The sequence below is a fragment of the Drosophila elegans genome, unplaced genomic scaffold (genome assembly GCF_018152505.1).
Source record: "Drosophila elegans isolate 14027-0461.03 unplaced genomic scaffold, ASM1815250v1 contig_476, whole genome shotgun sequence".
In the NCBI taxonomy this organism is placed as follows: Eukaryota; Metazoa; Arthropoda; class Insecta; order Diptera; family Drosophilidae; genus Drosophila; species Drosophila elegans.
Window position 1 is genome coordinate 14843016 of NW_024545863.1, and position 20590 is coordinate 14863605.

The following is a 20590-nucleotide window of genomic DNA, read 5'->3' on the forward strand; positions in this document are numbered from 1 at the left end:
TGCTAATTTGACTTATCAGCTCGTCGTTGGGTTATCAGCTTAGTGGGACGGAAACCCAAAGCCTCTGGAAAGGAAAATCCCACACTGACAGCAGTGATTTTTGAGATTCTCAACATGGCCCGGAAAGCGGTTACCTTGTTTCAGATTGGCTAAGGCTTAAGCCTAGGCCAAACTAGCAACACCAGGCAGCCTGGAAATGCCAACGCATGCCACTTAATATGCAAATATGCCGCAAAAGAGCTTTAAACTTTAAAACACTGACAAAAACTAGAACTAATCCCCCCCTAACTGGTCGGAAAAGGGCAAGGAGCGAGCCGAGACTGTGCCTCGAGTGGAGTCAAGTCGAGTACGTGTCATGTGTCGCCTTGTTTGCGGCCAACTTTTCGGCGCAGCTGGAAAAGTTCCATGAAAACGTGTCCCACTCAATGGGGGAAAACGGTTCGTGATTGACGCAGGACCAAGACGAGGGGCATGGAAAACGCGGGGACGATGGGTCCTCAGAGTGCCTGCAGAGGAAAAGGATTTCAATTCTGCCGCTGACACTGACGCGCAATTTAACTACCTTAGACGAAAGCGAGGTCGCGAGTAAAGTACTTCAAGGGGTTACCTACCGACTATCCCTGTTCTTCTCTGCACTGCACTGCACTGGAAAAATAAGTTTCCTAAGCCAAAATAAAATTTTTAAACCATTATCAAAATCAAATTTTAGAAATTTGTACTTTTTGTGAAAAAAAAATGTACTTTGTATCGTCAAAATCGGGTGAAAGGGTGAAATTAATATTTTAAAATGCAAAAATATTATTATAAAATAGTAAAACATTCTATATTCAAACTATGAAATGTAATCCTTTAAATTATTTTCGATCTGGGCCGGCGTTTTTTTGTTCAGTAAAATTTATACCTGGTGACAATCTTCATTCATTATACTCAGAGTATGACAAGGTTTGAACAACTAATCCCTTATTCAATATTTGATGTAGCCCATTTAAATCAACTGGCTAGACTTAAAGCGAAATGCGAGCCAACTGAAAACCACTTATCCCATATCCTTCAGCGCCATCTTTAAGTGCCTTCCTGTTTGTCCTGGGAGAGGAAAGCGACGACATAGGGTTGTGTGGGGGCTTATACTAAACCAATTGTATTTCAATATTTCACTGTCTCCCCATTGCCTTTACTGTTGCGCCATTTTCGCGTTATTTCCGTAGACGTACTCGCAGTTGTAGTAGCAGCCGTAGTTGTGGCTGTAGACGTAGTCCTTGCCGTGTATCCTCGTTATCCTTGCACTCGTTTGTTATCTATGCACTTGCCAGGCCAAGCACTTTGGGTGCGGTTCGGCGATGTCAGTGTGTCAGTGCGTCAGTTTCCAAGTCCCATACTCCCTCAGTCCGTCCCCCAGTCCGTTCGCCAGTCAGTCAGTCAGTCGGACAATATAACTGAGTGCTGCACGAGGGCGGCCAGTGTTGCCCAATACACAAAGCGAATTGAAAAAAAGGGGATTTAATATTTAAACTGATCATTTACAACAGATTTTAAGATTTTTTTTTACTTTAAGGCACTGTTGGGTTTACTATTTGTGTATCGGCAAAGCGTGTTTCTTAATAGTTAGAAACGTAAAAGCAATGAACTTAAAAAATAAATATGCCAGTAAAATTTTCTATAGTTCAATTTATAATTAACTGAATTAGAATACCAATACAAATTATGGTTCATTGCTTTTGCAATAGTAAGTATTTTGTTTTCTTGGTCAAAATTGTTTAAATTTAAAATACTATATTTGGAATTTTAAAAATCTTACCTTTGGCATCATAACCGCCAAGTTGGCTTATCTACTTTGCCACGTGTGTGTGCACTTCAATTGTCCTTGCTCCAACTGGAGAAACGAAAGTGTCGGCATCACCTTTACCATCGAAGCATTAAACTCTGCGTTTTTGGATTTGGTCCGAGTCGGACTGTTAAGTCCTGGGCTAGGGCGTTCAGTCTGGGAATGGTAATGGTAATGATGTGTACTAGTTTGGTTCGGAGTCATTGATATATATAGTACACTTTCACCTTGTGAGCTTGTGCGAGTGTGTGTCTACGGTTCGGTCATAAATCTTTCCCCGAACTACGCGAAATCTTTTTAGAGTAACAAGTGTAAGATTTTAAAGGCATTAAAATTGAAAAATAAACTTCTATTGGAGATAAACTAGTTTATTTAAATTCCTTTTAACTATAAGTTTATTAACAGTTTTATAAATTATCAAACACTATTGTGTACCTCATAAATTTAATTACCTTTTGAGTACTTCAAGTGAGAATTTTTCTTACTTCTTATTTTCCAAACACATATGTTAAAGATTATACTTGTATTAAGAAACTGGGTCAAATAATCGAAAAACTTAAAATTGTTTCACCCCATTTTCGTTTTTATCTTTAGCAGTAGTCCGGTTACCAAATCGACAAACAATTGCCAATGCATTCAACTTGAGGTCAAGCCATTTTGCTGAAACATGTTTGAAACCTTTTGATAATCCACCACCTACTTCTGCCATCTGCCCCGTCTTCAGGTCAACAGTTCGTCAGCTTGGCAATGCACGACTCGCACACACAATTGTCCTTTTCAATGACCATTGTCATTGCTTTGTTATCCTGTCGTTTTGTCTGGCTTTAGTCACATTACAAATCCAATTGCCAATGCGAGATAAATGCGCTCGGATAATATGAACTGGCATGTGTGGGAAACGGTCACTTAGTCCGCAAGGACATGCACTAAGTGACAGTCGGAGAGAAAGTGCGAAACGAAGGGACAGCGCGGATTGGAGGCAGCTGATTTTAATTTTAGTTAAATCAAAATGTGCTGAGGCAGGAACCAAGTTTATTGGCCAACCCAGCTCGAGCAGTCAAAGGACACGTCTGCACTCTCATTTGGTTGCCCCCAATGCGTTTGCGCATTCATTTCTCTATTTCACTGGGAAAAATACCAGTTTAATTCAAAAACTATAGACTAATTATAGATACAGATTAACAAAAGTTCCAGCATTTTTTAAACTGAGATGGACGTTTCTCATTTAGGGCTTAGCTTCATTTTATTTTAGCTTTACTAATCAAAATGTAAATTTGTTGAAAAACAAATTTATATTATTTAAACATTTTTGAATGTCTTAAGTTCTGTGTACTTTGAGTTTTGAAACAAATTCTTTCAGTATTACAATAATTTTTTTTATTTGTGTACTTCATTCTATATAAGGCAAAACCACTAAATGGCAAAAGAGACTCTAGCTGTGCGTAGTTTTTGGCCTGACTGCTTGACATATGTTCGGTTTGCTTGGGGTTCATTAATAATGTAAAACGCTGAAAATAGTTTTTACTGAGACCCAAAACTTTTCCCAGGGCAGTGTTCTATTAAAAGTCTAGCATGCAACCAATCAGATGGCATATAGTTAGTTTCTAACTAATTGCTCCAAGAATAATTTAACCCGGTCGAGCATTTGTCAATTGGCTCTGAATTATTTACCACATCATTGACTATACGACCTGTGTCGCCATGCGTGTGTGACATAAGTGAATTCAATTTGTCGATTTTTTGGGTCATTATATTTTTGTTTTATTTTGTATGGCTGAGCATGCAGGTCCTTTGGCATTTCTCTCTGTCAGGCTCAACGAAGTCTAACAATGAACAGTCATTGCTCCAGTTTGTGCGCTAAACGATTCCGTGGAATGGGAAATGACAAGAGGAAAATTATGAATGGGGAAAATCCGCTCGCTGTTTGTATTGATTGAACGGACTAGTTGTGGGGTATTATAGTATTTTCCCTTAACAAGAGCTGCAACGAGTGGAGCTACATCTAGGCAATTTCTTCGTTGTTATTAAATGAGAAGTGAGAATATATTTGTATTTTTTCTTAAATAATATTCAAATAAATCTTTTTTTATATTATAATTTATATTTACATGAATTTATTTAGGCTTTAAATACATACAAAAATCTATGGAAGTCTTCTAAATTTTATATTTTTCATTCGTATATTTATATGTAATTAACTGTACATTTTCCATTGCGTTTATTGAAGTGCGCTTCAATTCCAAAAAACTTTATATAATTACCCAGAAAGTTGTCTTTGCTTATCTACCAACATAAACAAACCAAAAATACATATCTGTTATAGTCTTTACTTTTCTACGAGCGAAACCCGCAAAGCACATATTTGTTTCCCATATCAAACAAGTATGGAGAGGAGAAACTATTGTAAAAACTTTGCTTTGTCTACCGCGCGTTCAATATTGAAAATTACACCTTAATTAAGTGCTTTGAACGCATTGGAAATGTCAATAAACCGCATTCCCCGAAAACCAATATCCTATCGCACTTGTCGCATTTGCTCCCCCCCTCCCCACCACTCGTTTTCCACCTGCGTTAGTGTCTGTCTGCAAATTTGAACAAAAACAGTTTCAATAGTTGCTGTGGCGCCATATTTGTCAGCCATTTTCGAATGTTTCTAACGCGGCATTGCGCCCATTCGCAGACCTCACTCCGATTTCCACCCACTTGGATTGGTTTTAGTTCCATTTCCGTTATGGCAGGACGCATTCATTTCGGCGTCATCAAGGTTGCATGATGCGCTGCCAAAACGTGTCATCGGCACCACTATTCGTTCCGCTTGACAGTCGACAACTCTATCAGAAAGGTAAGCCGATGGCCTGGAATAGGTTTGGGCGGACTTTGTGGGGCGTTATCGATATGTGTACGACAAACGGGAACCGGTGTCGAAGCTACTCAATGAAATGCCATTTAATGCTGCTCTACGTGTCGCATTCAGTACAGTAAATTCAGCAATATTGATGAGCTAATGACGCATAAATAGTTTTCAAAGTTGTCTATATTTCATTCCAAAATAGCATTTTAAAATGATTACTTTCCTAAAGCTTACTTCTTTGAGTATGTACCTAAATTAATATCAAACCATAAATGTACCTATAGGTTTAATAAAATACTTATATAATATTACTGATTTACACGACACGTCATTAAGCCACCATTTAGAACAAATCACTATATTTTGTTTCCCTTAAGCTTAGTAAAGAAAGACTCTGGAGTATTTCGCTATTAGTGTCTCTACTGCTGCTAAAAGGCGATTGTATGTTCTCAACTGAATGATGGCCGGGCGTAATTGACCTGTAATTGAAAACTTTGCGGATAATTAATTGCTGAAAGCTGCCTCACGACATTTATATGGTTTTAGTTGTGGTTTGTCCTTGCCATTTGCTCTGATTTCCTCCAGCTTTTATTCCCATTCTCTCACGTTTTCTTTGAGTTCCCTTAGCTGCAATTGTAAGTTAATTAAGCGACAGCAAGCTACATATAGCTTAAGAATTTCTCTGTGGTAGGGAAGCTTTTAATAGTTGAAGAAGTTAAAGTGATTCATTAGCATTAGGAGGCATCATAATTTAATTACACATTACACATTAAGAACAAGGGAAAGGATTTTTTATTGTAGTTGTTAATAAGGTGTTGAAAAGGCGAATTAAAATAATTGGTTTTTATTTTACACATTATTTGGATAAAGAAAGTTCTGAAGTAGGCGTATAAATTTAAATATCAAAATAATTGATTAATTTTTTTTTGATTGATAATTATTTCTTTCTTAATTGGAATTAAAGTCTAAATTAATTCTTCCTTCACCTTATGCAGTAGCAAACAATTACAATAAACTTAATTTCGTAAATTAAGGTGTCAGCATTAATTAAGATGTCAAAATCTGTAATTTACGGTAAGAATCTATGCTTCTGGCAAGGTTTAATTAATTTCAATTTCTCTTTCACGTGGGTCGCTGCCTTTGCTTCAATCAAAGAAATATTGTGCCTTTGTGGATGGCCTTATGGAAAATCCAAGACATTGCCAGCATTAGTCTGGTCTTTGCGTGGAAAGTTCATTTGTCAAAAGTTGATGCCAGCTGTATAAAATTAATGCATATTTAAGCATCGGCCATTGACACGGCCGTACTCGAAAGTCGAGTGCTTTGGCATGGGAACTAATGAATTCTTAATACGTTTAATAACACACTTTGCATGGCGCCGCATCAGGGGAAGTATTAGGTCGTTAACACTGAGGCGAAAGTAATTTGTCGGCTCCCCAATCGAATCACTTAGTCCACCCTCGTCCCCATTCTTGGCATATGTTTGTTGACTCATCAGCAAGCGGACATGCATTGGTTCGAGCCATAAACAAAGTTCTTAATTTCCGCGCCACATAAAACTTATCTTCATTTGTTGGCCACTTCTTCCCTTCCTGGATCCTCGATTCCCTGCGTTCTTGGGTCATAAAAATCACAACATAAGCTGAAAACTTTATGCTGAATGCAAACTGGCAAATGGCAAACGCAAGTTTCCTTTCCACTTTTTGCCCAATGCATTTCGCCAGGGCAGTACAGTGGTCTCAAAAAATTATTATTTAAAGTTTTAATAAAAAAAAAATAGAAACAAACTGTGCTTGAATTTATTAATTAATAAAAATAAGCTAATAATTTTATATTATTTTTGTTATTTATTATGCAAGTGATACAAGTAATTGTTTTTTTTTTAAACTCTCGTTGATTTGGGCTTAAATTTTCGTAAAATGTTTATTTTCAGTACCTCAACAATTCATATATAAAGCTTTGGAAAAAATTAACGTTAATTATAATAAATAGGAAGACACAGTGCCAAGTTTGCTGTCCTTCTGAAGCTAGTAGTAAGCAAAAGTTTTGCGGCTGAGGTCGAATGCAGAAATATGTAGTCAAGGAGAGGAAACCGGAGCACTGGACCAGGGACTGGGACTGGGACTGGGACTGGGACCGGTTCCTTCTTCCAAGGCTGCTGCTGATGTTGTTGCATTATCTTAATGTTCATTAGGTTAAGTTTTTGTGCATTTCCTCGCTGGATTCTGAATTCTGGCTGCTGTGCTGCGGCTGCGGCTGCTCATTTGTGCACCAATCTCCCGTCGACATCCGGCAATGCCCTCAATCCACCAGCGACTTCCACTTCTACTTCTACTTCATTTGTAAATGCAGATGAACGACTGCGGTCAGAATAATGTGATCAGAGCTGAAGAATATTTTCGTTGTAACAGCAATTTTAAAAATGTACTCTTTAAATTAAGATAATTAAATGTTATATATAATAAGTACACAATATAATTGGTTTTATCTGGCTAGAACATGAAAATAATTATACTATTCTCCTTTAATATATACATTTAGTTATTTATTTTTATAAATTGGTATCTTACACAGTTAAATTCGATTTCAATCATTTACATTAATTAAAATATATTAAATTAATTAAATATATACATAAGTGAAAGCAAGTTGTAAAACCTTAATTATATAAGTTCTAGTTTTTAGATTTTAAATTTATTATATCTAACGATATTATTTTGATCGGTGTTGTCGACTTGGGCTTAGTCTGTTGGTGATGGTTGAAAAACTTTGGCATTCCGTTTCCTAGGGAAACTCGTCACAACTTTTGAGTCCAATCCTTTTTTTTTATTTTCCTTTGGCGCTTTTTTTTTGCTTTTTTTTGTCGAGATGATGGCCTATCTTCCTTTTGTGTTTATGTTTCCTGTCATTTTTAGGAGTGCCACTCTGAGACAAACATAAATTTAATTAAAAAAATTTCTAACTCTAAATTGCAGGCTGGCGCCATCCAGTGTGCAGGCTAAAAAAAGAATACATTTTTATTACGAAAACTTGAAGTTGTCGGGAAATTGAATCGAATTGAAGAAGCGATGGCAGTGACAGTTCATTAGTATCGTACATCCTGTCGCATTTGTCGCAATTTGACATTTTTATTATGGTTCGCTTTTGCAAGCGAAAAGAATATAAAAAACTGTGTGAATAAAAGCAAGCCCACAATAAAAATTGCAAATGGTAGATGGGTGGGAGTGGATAATTCTGCACCCTCTGGATAAGATCGCTCCCCCCATTTTCTCACCCCTTTTGACTGGCTGTTTATCTCCGCTGTAAAATCTTTCGCGCATAAACACTCTATTAAAACGGCTATATAAAGAGCATAACATTTTTTCCATTACCATATATTTCGAACCTATAAAATACATAAATATAATAATTGTATTTAAATATTTTTAATATTGCTTGTATTTATTTATTTACATATGTATAAAAATGATGACACACATTTTATTTTTTTTATTAGAAATAATAGTTGAGAATCTATGCTCGCAGAATTTAACATATATTTACATTTATGAAATACACGCTTACGAGTTATTTAATTCCTTTCTAAAAATGTTGTTTGCATCTTCAGTTGAAGTAGTCTGTATAAAAAAAAATATATTAGAAAACAAGAGTATTTGAACTTCAGTGGCTTTAACAATTATATATACTTTCATGTTTTTCGTAGCTTTTTCCCCGGCTTTAGCCTTATAATCAGCCAACCAGTTGACCCCTGGCAGTGTGGTATTTATTAAGTTTTTGTTGTTGCTTAGCTTTCTTTGTTGCTTTATTTTTTTGTTGGTTGGACGGACTTTGACACTTCTGTTGTAGTAGCAGTGGTACTGCTGTGGGCAAAACTAATTTGTATAAAAGTGCAAGCGACTTTTATTTGATGCGACGCAAGGCAATTCCTCCGACATTCGGCTAGAGATAATTGAATAAATTTCCTCTTGGAGGTGAGGAGAACTCACCGGAGGGGACTTGCATCCAAAGCGCTAATTGGTATTAGAAAAAGTAAGCAGGTTCTGGTTCAAAGTGGAGCTTGCGGAACAGACTAGTAGAACATAAAGTTGATTACAAAGTTAGCTGGAAAGTGAACATTGCAAAGGTTCCGTAATGCCTCGCTGAATAATGAAAAGCATTGGTGACAGTGTAATTTCCGACTGATTTGTAAAAAGGTAAAAAATAGTCTCTAATTAGTTCCATTTAATTGTGAACCAAAAGAAGAAACATTCATATAAAAAAGGAATAATTTTAATGGTTAATTATTGGTTTACTAGCCACAGCATTCAATTATCTGATAATTATATTTGTGGCTGGTCAAATATAATACACACAATTACTCGATTTATTAAATTCACTATATATTTTAAAGTTGTTTTGTGTTTTATGATCTGTCAGTAATACGAATTAACAGAGTAAACAATGTATTAGGCATATTTATACCGCCCAAACTAAATACTTCCTACTGTGCCAAAATAGCTAAATCTTAAAGTTAAGATGTCTGAGCAACAAACAAGAAAAAAGTTATAATATAAGAATTCTGTACAGACAAAGTAATTAAAAATGTTTAACCTTGGTTAAACTGAAATTTAGTCAAGCTCAACACCCATTTAATTCACATAAAAAGCGCTCTCAGTTGTTCCATGGCGAATATCACCCTTTTATCCAGCAGAGACTAGTCCTTAAAGTATCTGAACATGATATTGGCATTGGACATGTGTAGAACACCGTCCACAAAAGAAGCACAGGCACACCTCAAAACCTGGTTAACCAGGCAACAGCAACAGCAAAAGCATTTGCAGATTCAAAGGCAACTGAAACTGGCTTTGTTCGTCTCTGGACCTCGAGTGCATTGAAGGTAACCCCGAATGGTAAACGACACCGACACCCGCACCACATCTGGCAACCGTCGCCTCTAGTTGTACCAATCAACGGCCGTGTCACTGGCAGGCCAAGCAGCAATTCCACGGCCCTGGTCCAGGGGCTAAACGTTGCACTATCAGACAGCCAGTGCTTTTTTTCGGAAAAAAACTGCAAAATGTTCCTCATGGTATGTCTTAAATAAGTAGATTTAATACAAATATTTTAAAAGTTGAATACATTATATAATAACTCTTTATACCTTTTACTAAACTCTGATGTTAAGAATATAAAGTACCATTCATGCCATTACAAGCAATGTTTAAGTAAACAGACATTTTTTATTTAAATATTTTGGAGATTTATTTAGCTTTTGTCTACTTTTTATAAATAATTAATTTAATTTTTAGGAAATGATATACTATATAATCTGAAGTCAGTCAAAAATAATTTTGTATTTATTCAGTTTTTCTAATTTTTCTAAGTGTTAAGCACATCTCGAGCCACAGAAAAATGGTGAAAACTGCACAAAGGCGAATCGGAAACGGAAGTTGCATGTGAAAACGGTCGCAGAGTCCTTCCCGAAGCGGTTGCACACTGAGCTGCCTTCGTTTTGCCGCTCCATGATCCCTGCTCCCCTCGTTGCCCTGCTTCCTTCTATTCTGTCTGGCCGAGACTCTTGAATGGCTAACTGAAACTGACAGGTTTTGCCTTTTTGTGCCAAGTTCTCTACTCCCCCGATTCAATGGGCACTGTCTTTGGCTTGTCAATGTTGGCTGTCGTTTTCCCTTTATTTTGCTGTCTATGAAATGAGATTTTCAGTTTTTCGACATGCTGAATAATAGTTTATTCCATATCTCATTGGATTCTTGCGGCTGGACTCATAGTGCCATCGTTGCTGGTCACTTAATATGTCAGTGATGGCTGCCGAATTGCAACCGCCAAATTAGCTCTCCTCCTTGGGGGCCATCGCTAAACAATTAAATTTTGTGTGGCTTACAAATTTTCGATTTCCTGACAACACTGCCATAAAGCTTCTGGTGTGGCTGGTTTCATGGTATTCTGTTTGCGTTTGCAACACTCGTCCACTGAATTTTACGCCCCGTTGGGTTTCCCTCCCCTTGTTGATTTCCCCCTTTTTCTGCGGCCTCCTGCCTCCCTCTTTTTGGATTCTTTCCTTCATAGGGTCATATACTGGCACACACGCACAACAGGCTTTTCAATAATTGTGCAACAACTGGAAACGATTATGCAATTTCATCATACAAAGAGAGACACACTGCCACATTGAGATTGGGTGTAAAAAAATGAAGTAAATGGAGACTGTAAGGGACCTGGATAAATTTCGGAATAAAGGGGATACACTTCTTGGAGGTCTCTCATATTATAAGTCACTATTGCCACGGTAAATAAAAATAATATAATTGTGTTTTCAAAGTTAACCCTCTAATCCAACAATTATTTTTTTGTTATATTTTTGTCTTAAAAAGAGAGCAGAGTCAAGAGAAATTAATATTTTGTGCGGATCAGGCTTTACAACGTTAAAACGGCCTCACAACCACAGTCATTTTTATTAAATCAATTTAAATTGATTTTGTTCTAGGGAATAAGGTAAATATCTCTCAAATAAATTATCCTGTCAACAATAAATAATACTAATAGTATTCATATCAAACTACATGGAATGTTGTTTATTAAGATATTACCATTTTAGGGTATTGCGAGTTACCATCTGCTGAATGTTTGTAGCAGAAACCGTTGGAGATTGGGACTGTAGCTGGGCCTCATTGTTATACGAGCATTGTATCTTTGCCTATACATCTGCTGAGCTGATATGGCATTTGGGAAAACGAGTTTTATTTCATTTGCGGCCCAACTCATCCCATTGCATTGTATTCGAGTTCGGTTGGGCGTGGTGTGCATGTCTGGCTTTCATTTTGAGGTTATGCAAATTGTTATGCTGATATCATAATTAATTCGTTGGGGAAACAGGCCGGAAACAAATTGGGTTTTGAATGAGTTATTGTATTTTTGCGGTGTGTTGCATTTTTGTGCTCTCGCATATCCTTGTTGCCATAGCACTTTCCGTGGAAATTCTTTTATTTGCGAACACGCTTTTTGTGATCTAACAACACAGAGCATGGAGCACAGCACAAGTGACACATTTTGGACCCCGCTAGCTGTTCTATTTTAATGAGTTTTCCCTCTATTGGATTTAGTTTCGCTGTTTTCCAGTTTGGCTCTTTTATGGAGCTGGCCAACACCAGGAACGGCCAAAATTATAGTATCCCATAAAACGAGCCACAAAACTCGCCGAGAGCGAATCATCAGCGGGCTCTAAAAGTTGGATAACTCAACTTGTCTGTGGCTCAACTACAAATTATCAGCACTTTACTGTTGAGTTTCCTTAATGTTCATTGTTTACGGTTTCTTTTTATTCTTTGGGTATGGAAAATCTAGATGCTCACTATAGTTCCTCACACTTTTAGTTGTTCCCCGCAGCTGCGGCAAAAAGGAATGATAAATTAGCTGCATATTATAAATTCCTTTGAGTTGAGTTGTCACACATGCGATGCGATGGCTGCTGGAGGGCTCAGGGAACTCATGGAGCTCATGGTTCATGGCTGCCAGCAATTGTCCGTGCATAAGTGTGCGTGTGAGGCGTAAGTAAGCCACATTTACATATGCCATGGGTGATTCCAAAAGTTCTCTAGAAGTAAAAACAAAATAAAATGCTTAGATTTACCAAAATATGAAGCAAAAAAATATCAGTTTGACTATCAGAGTAGATTCTTAAATAATTATGACGAAAGTATTTTTATTAGAGAATAATCCCATAGTAAAATTAATCATTAATATATTTGAATAAAACATTTGTTTTCAAAATATAAACTTATTTAAAATAAACAATGGATATGATTAAGAAGTTATTAACATGTTTCATTGTTTTTTTCGCATAGGAAAAATTTAAGAATTCGATTTTATTTCGTTTTTAAACTAAATTTTTCATACTTAAAACAAAAAACCCCTCCGGCTAAATCAGTACCGATGAATATATGAATAACTTTAAATAATTAAGTTTATAAACTAAGCGTTTGCATAATTTTTTTTGCTAAGCGAATGTTGTAAGATAAGCAGTTACTTAGTTTACATGTATCAAAATATTTTTTTTAAAACTATTTAACCCACCGCTCAATCTACTACAGTCGCGTTTCCCTGTGTCTCCGATTCGTGGCGCGTTACGTGGGCTGAGTTGAGTTGTTTGTTTGTAGGTGGATGCTGCCCGACTGCCTGGAGTGTGTTTCATTTTACCACCAAGGCCGTAAATACTCAAGCAACAACAGCAACAAAGACCCCCCTGTTCCCTTCGACCATGAAGCGAGTGAGTAAGGATCAGGGGGCGTGGTTTTGGCCTGCTATGTGCGGCTGTTTCGGTTGTCGGTGGCGTATACGCAATGTGGTCGACATTTTGCCAAAGTGTTTGTGTAAACAAAGTTGTAGGCCGTCTATTTGTTTGCCAGTTTGTTTATTGTCACCAGCACACCCAAACACACATGCTAAACGTTTACCGAAGGCATTTCCTTTTCGGCCATTGTTTGGCTTACCTTAAACATTCTTTGTACACGGGCACGTTATGCTTCCGTTTCCGTTTCCGTTTAGGCTTCTCTAACATTTTTTCGGCATTCGCCATTGGAGTGATCATTTTGATTGATGGACAGCGCATTTATATTGGGCATTTTGTTTGCTTTCTTTTTGCTGCCTCACACTCACTCACACTTTTATTTATTCTCGGTTTGGCTTGAACATACTGTGAGTATTGGTTCATTGCCAGCTCAACCTGATTATGCCCCACGGTCCATGTGACACTTATGTAATTGTATTGCCGCTGAGTGAATGAGTAAGTGAGTGATGGCTTCGCCCAGTTGGGGATTTAACCCACCGTTAAACCTGCATTTATCCACGGGGTTTCAGGCCATTCCTAATGGCGTTCAATTTCTCCGGAAAGGATTGAGGCAGGTGAAAAAGTTTGTGAAGAATAGCGAGAAAATATGGTGGCTTCAAGAAGAGAAACTCGATGATAATGTTCTCCGAGTAAAGATACACAAGAGATATATTACATTCGTGCAAAATTTCGTCAAGAGTATTCCCACATCGTGTAATGAATATTAAATTTAAGATATTATTCGTCTTTTTTGTGACTGTCTTCCAGAACTTTGAAATTATTTGTATTATATTTGGTATTCCAGCTATTAAACTTTTGTAATGTTAAAATAAATATCACAAACCAAAATTAAGTTCAAAATAATTTCGATGGTGCGTTTTGCTTTACAAATGATTAATATATAGAGTGCGTGTAAATTTAATCTTAAATTTAATTTAATTGCTTAATTATATTTTAACCAGATTAATTACATTTTGTGTTTATAAAAAGTTAGTGCATATTTTGACTCATTAATTACGAAGTACAATTGTGGTCCATCTTAAAATTATATTTCTTAAATGCTGCCGTTTCAAGGTCACTTCTTGGAAATGAGGGCAATCCATCAATGCCCTTTACCCTCATATGTGGAATTCCCATCTTTCGCCCACAATTTAGTTTGTGAAGCGTCGGTTTTTGGGATGCTCTCATTTTGTTTGGCTTGTTGTATTTCTATTATCCTTGAAAGAAGATGTCCTCTTTTGGTCAAGCTAAATATATGGCGTCTTTGCTTAGAAGCCGGCCGCATTTGTTTGCCTTGTGTCCTGTCTAATTCAATCTCTCTTTTTTCTACGAAGCCGAGCCTTCTTTGTCTTGGCCTAGATTTGCTGGCGGAAAATTAATGTGGCAGGTTTCGGTGTCACGAAATGACGGGCACCCAATTTGTTTGAGCCCTGAGCTGTGAGCCTTCAAGGATCAAGGTGAGCTCCTGCTGCCTCAGCTCTTCGAGTCTTTAAGTGGAGGAACAAGAAAAATGCACTTCGCTTTAACAATTAGCGACATTGCCTTACTTGCCCTCTCGTGGCGGTAATTTCAGCTAATTTGCTGGCACTCATAACATTTGAGAGCGTCGTAAAAGCAGGAAGGGGTTAGGAAAAGTGACGAGGGGGTTTTTAGTGGGGCCTGGAACCCCTACCGGATATTAGCGCAAACAAAATGCAACTCTTGAGCTGAAAAATTGCCGTAATGAACGAGCTGCGGAGTCCCTCTCATGTTTGCCCTAGAGGGTCGCAGAAATTGTTTAATTACTTGCATATTCTTGCAGTGGATAGTGGCTGGGTGCACTGACAAAAAAATATGAAAGGTCTCCTTGCTATTACAGTTATCTTGGCACGTTAAACATTTTTTACTTGCCCGTTAAATAAAATATTTATTTTTTAAACCTTTTAATTGGTATTACTTATACCAATGAAGCAGTTAACTTTTGAAGTTTTTTGTTTCAGTGTGGTTGGCAAGGGATCATGAAAAGCTAGCGGACATTGGCTTGACACATTTTCCAGCTCTTGCTCTGTGCCACGTTTTTCGGGTTGGATGATTCTTAGCCTCAGCTTTACCCACTCTCAGTGCTGCCCTCCTCCTCGTCCCGTAAAACTCCGTTCATTTCATTAATTTCCTATTAATTTGTATTTTCTTTGCAGTTGCTTTCTCCAGTCTTTTTTCCCGTCGCATTATATCAAACCATTTGGGGGCTAATGAACTCGCTGAAGGGTTCCCGTTTACCCCGTTTTTTCAGCCCGTCTCCCATTTTCCGCCCATCGACTTGAAGTGAGCCAGACTGGCTTAGTTTTTGACGAAAAGCGCTGGGAAAACGCTTTGAGTGCCTGAAAAGTAGGCAATGATAAATTTGCTCAGGGAGCTGTGAAAGCTGCTTGAGTTTTTCGGTTAATTCAAATGACAAATGTGCCTGGGAATCAGGCAAGGAGCACAGACATCGTTGGCAAAATGATTGTTGACTCTACTCGAGTTTACTTTGCTGCAAATTGATTGAGATACACAAATGGAGACACAAATGGTTTTATGTCTGCTTTGGGTTTCAAATGCAGTTTTTAGAAGTGGTAATGTTGGACTATTTCGGTTGGCTCTGCCAATCAGTGATGTTTATTTATCTAACCAGCTTTGTTTTTCCAAGGTTTAAAATATTTAATTGAGCAGTCAGGAAAAACATCAATAAACAGTTAGAAGGAACATTTTTTTTACATTTCTTTTTAATAAAATACATTTAAAACTAGGGAAAGCAATGTTGGTAAGGCACAACACAAAAATAATAAGTTAACTGTCCATCTCAAAATGGTAGGAAATTTAAATGTTTAATTTTGTTTATTTTTTTAGCTAAGCTATTTGATTAAATTAACCTAATGATCCTAAGAATTTGTTTTCTTTACTGCATCTTATCTCCTCTTTTACCTTCTCTGTAAGGGACAACAACCACAAGCCAGGAATTCTGTCATGAAAGCAGACGACAGGCAACACAATTAATAATTGTCAGGGCATACTCTTAAGATTCCTACACTCAGACCAAAAGAAGCCAGCTTTTAATCTCCCCAGATATCTCTAAGCGAGGGTGAAAACCGTAATTAATGACGGGAAGGCTGAGGGCAGCAGCAAAATTGTCCATTTTACTAATCTGCAATACAAATATTATATGAGCATACTAACATGCCGGGCTCCTTTCCCATTTTCCGTCAGATATATCTTTGTTTATGTATCTATGTGCTTGCTTAATATAATGAACTAGCTGGAATTCACCATCGCTACCCAGGAGCAATCATATTCAAATTAATATACCCAATGTGTTGTGCAGTCATAAATTTTAAGGCCCAGCCAGCAAACGACTGCCACTGGTTACGGCCACAATTTGCTCTGGGTTTTTTGTGTCCAGTTTTGGTTGGGGCAGGGTGGCACCTTCACCTTGTAAACAAGATAATTATGGCAGCAACTATGACAGCGAGCTTCCTGTTCCTGGTGTCCCTGCCCCAAAAGTAAATTCATTTCCTGCCAGACAATTTTGACTGCTGCACGAAATGTTGACAATGTCCTGCTCCTGGAATTTTGGGGGGAAAGGACCGTACAGCTTTGCTTTTTGTGTATTGAGGACTGTGGCGCACTTAATGAGACTCGTACTGAGGTTTTGGGTCTTCGCCCCTCTATTTACTTGGCTTGTTAGCGCGGCATGTGCAAACAAGGCTTAAGTCCAGATTGCTGTCACAACGAATGGAATTTCCGAGATTCCTTTATCTTCTCGGTTAATGCAAAGCTTGAGTTTGAGGTGTGGAATTTAAGGCTTAGTATAGTTTTGGGTTCTGACTTTGTTTAGAATTATAATTAGGTCACGAAATGTTTACATTGCTTGCAGTTGTCTGGTGCTTGAATTGTCCCTACATACATTCGGTGTCATAAATCACAAATTGAGGATAATTTTCCACCTAGATATTTTATTTAACCTTTGTTTCTATGTTTGTATATGAAGTCTAAAAAAATATAAAAAATGGTTAATATATTTTAATAAAAACTAATCCATTTTAAAAGGTTTCTCTTGATATATAATAATAATAAATTTTGATTTTGTGTATTTTTTTTAAGGAATCCTAATTCAATAAATTACAAACAATAGGTTTAAGTTATAAAAGTTGTAAAGTTTGACTTAAAGCCAATTCCATAAATTCCAATTTGTAAATAACTTTGACAGATATTTAAAGGAACTTTTACTTTTGTATTGTAAATTCTTGGAAGAGCTTAAGACACCGCTCAACTGACTTAAAACGCTAATCGAATTGGCCAAATCATATATCAGACGGCCAAAAAGTTAGCGCGTAGCTGTCCTATGGGCTCATTGCAAATCATATTCATTTGAGCCTATTATTGGAAAAGTTACTTCGATAATCTTTTGTTATGATGAGCCACGATGATGATGCGATGAGCCCTCGGTGAAGCAGGGACATCTTCGGATCTCCAGCCAAGTGCCCATTAATAAGTGGCATGCCGAGTTTCGTTGTATTATCAACTCTCCAATGGCCAACACGTGGCTACCCCCGTCCCGTTTGGCCAAAATATCGCAAAACTTTATACACTTTTTGTTAGCCTCTTCACATTGATGAAGTTATCGACAGCTTGAGCTCACCCACGCCCAAAAAAAAAATTGCGAAGCAAAAGTTTGTGTACACAATTGCGGCCCGGAGCTATGAGCACCGCTTCTGCTCCACGGCACTATATCTCCTGGTCTATATCACTTCTCCTGGCCAACATCCTCGCTTCCGTGAAGCATTAGAGCGTAACACGTACGCCAAACTTATTGATTTTCGGTTCGGTCTGCGGCATGCAGTTTTTGCGGCTTTTGGCTTAGTTAGCGAATTATGAAAATATTTGCGCTGTGCCAACCGGAAGCAGTCCGTGATGAATCACCGGACCGAGGTAACCGGGTTGAAGTATGAGTTGGGTGTGCCAGCAATTCAGAAATCTCTGGTGCGTGCCTCGCGTATCCACACATGTGTCCTTCAACCCGTTTACTCCGCATGGGACACGCTTCAATAGCAAATAAAAAATACAAATAAAATCTTGTTTACAGGGGAAGATAGGGACTCGCACATGAAATACCTTCTGACTAGATGCAAATAATCAAGTATTTTGCATTTGAGCTCTTAAATTGTATATGCTTAAAACAGCGTGGGATATTTTTTAAATGAACAAACATCAGCACCCTATAAATATTTAAAAATGTTTAGAAAAAAATGTTTAAAACGCGATTAATATAAAAATATATGTGCATAAATTCTAAAGTTATTTATTTAAGCTAAAAAAACAGTGATATTATAAAAAGCGCGCAGGTAAAACTAGCTCTAAGCATTTTGAATTTAACTGATTCACCCCATTTTTCTTCGCCACCTATTGGCAGACCTACAAATGTGCTCGTAAAACCAAAAACCCAGAAAAACAAGAAATCCGAGCGTAAAACAAACTAGTAACATGCATAAAAAAAAATTGTTTTGCTGCTGTCAGAAAAAATCAAAACAAAACGTGGCCATTGAACGAGAGGCCACAAGAGTTAGACAGTTGGCATTGGAGTGGATCGAAATGGGTGGAGTTTTATAAATGGGGGTGAGAAAAGGAACAAACCTGCAGTCATAGTTGAGCCATTTATGTGTTAAAGTTGCGGCATTAAAACACAGACCTACCAAGTCGCCAAAGGGTTAAGGCACTAGCCTGAGTTAACATAAAAATTGTTTGTAGTTCGCCCCGTTTTCCATATAAAACGAATTTGATGGATGATGTTATGTTGTTGCGCAACTTGGGGAGCATGTGTTTTGAGACTTTGGCCAAGAGCTAAGCAAATGGTAGGCTGTCAAACATGAGGAGCAGGATTTGGGTGGTGGAGGAGCTGGGGTTCAGTTGAGCCGAATGCCTGGATGCGCTGAGATTGGAGGAAAGGCTTGCCAGCGACGTGTGGTTAAATGAACTGGAAAGTGGAACTCTAACTAAAAAACAAACGAGTTGAGTATATATTTGAGTATATGCAAAAACTCTTATACCGTGTCTCTTACCAAACCGTGTCTATTTTGGTGTTTGTCACATTTTAAAACATTTGATTTGGCTTTTGATTTTGATTTTTGAATAATATTTTTAAGAGGACAATTACCTCTTGCATTGCGAATACCAAGAAAACTTTAAGTTGCAGTAAAATAAAATCGTTAACAAATAATATTTATTTAAAAATAACGTTACAGTCATGTCATACTCTGAAATCGTGTCCGAAATTCTTTCAAGTTTGAGATACTTTTTATTGATTTGGTTGACTGGGTTATCACCATAAGGGTTCGAAACCGTAAAGGCGAGCGAAAATCCCCGAGCAGGACATTGTAGCGACCGTTTCGGTGCCTAAGCTTCGGATGAATCCCTTGGAAATCCCGGCACATCTCCTAAGTGCGTTAAGGCCTTCTTTCAACTTCTTCGCTGCTTTTTCTCGCAGGACACGGCTGTCAAGTTTTACACCGTTGGGTGCTAAAAATCATAAAATCAATGCGTCATAAAAAGGAACTCAGCCCGTGTGGGGCTAAAAAGAAATTGTTTGAGCTATGTATTTTCGTTTTTATGGCTTTTCAATGCCCGCACACGGATACACACATGTGTTTACAACTGCACTGGAAAAAATTCTTCAGAAATAGGTTGGTGTAAGAAAGCAATTTAATCAGTGCCGGGCTAAGTGCTTGTCTGTGATTTCACACAGTTATGCCTCTGGCTCGATAGTCGTCGAAAACTAATTTCTGCCATTTCCGGTAAACAATCAGATGTTTGCTCAGCAGCAAAAACACTGAGCAGAACGAAGCCAGCAAAAATATAACAATAAAGTAAATTGCACAAAGTGAGCGAGATGGCATCACAAAGACGGGAAGGTTTCCCGCTGCGAGTGTTAGTGGGAGTAACAGAGAGAGGGAGTGAGTGTTGAGCGGGGAATCCCCACTCGGAAATAATTAAATAAATGAAGCAGCTGCAGAAACATTGCTGAATTCCGCATCAGACAGTCAGACACTGACAAGATAGACATCCAGCCAAGTTGGAGAAGAGTTGCCAACTGCAGATGGTCTTCATTATAACTATCGTGAGCTTATGGTTAAAAAGGTTTGGAAAAAATAAAATAATACATGAAATACAAATAAATATTAAAATTTTTAAATCCTTTAAGACAAGTCATATTTTATTTAATATATTTTTTCCAACACAACAAAGTAACTTGAAGTATGACAAAATATTATTTATAAATAATTTAATATAGTATTTGTTATAGGATTTTTTTACTCAATATACTTTATTAATTGGTATTGGAAAAATGGATTTTTTAAACTTTATACATGAAATTTCTAAATCATATTGATTTACTTTATTTATATTATATTTTTTACTAACTTATATAAAGCACAAATATTAAAATCGATTTCCCACTAGTAGCTAATTTTAATTTAAGCTAATTGGCAATTTTGCTTCTGACAACATTAAAAACAAATTAATTAATATATTTATACCCACTCACTTAATTTTTGGACTACATTGTCATCTCTAGACTTCAGTGAAG

At 37.3% G+C, this 20590-nt stretch overlaps 1 protein-coding gene across 1 annotated transcript; it reads right to left on the minus strand.

Annotated features, from left to right (window-relative positions):
- Positions 1-11280: 11280 nt before the first annotated feature.
- Positions 11281-13280, minus strand: LOC121467606. Its single transcript, XM_041709487.1, has 2 exons — positions 13157-13280; positions 11281-12261 (listed from the first exon to the last, which is right to left on the minus strand). Exons 1-2 carry the CDS (start codon positions 13273-13275, stop codon positions 11973-11975), a joined length of 408 nt encoding a protein of 135 aa, XP_041565421.1. The 5' UTR covers positions 13276-13280; the 3' UTR covers positions 11281-11972.
- Positions 13281-20590: the final 7310 nt, after the last annotated feature.

Bases quoted from the DNA above. Each gene is read 5' to 3' on its own strand.
- LOC121467606 (XM_041709487.1), bottom strand. From the start codon at position 13,275: ATGCGCTGTCCATCAATCAAAATGATCACTCCAATGGCGAATGCCGAA. The intron at 12,262-13,156 runs GTAAGCCAAACA...TTTTACTTCTAG, and splicing joins GTGTACAAAGAATGTTTAAG to AGAACTTTTGGAATCACCCA.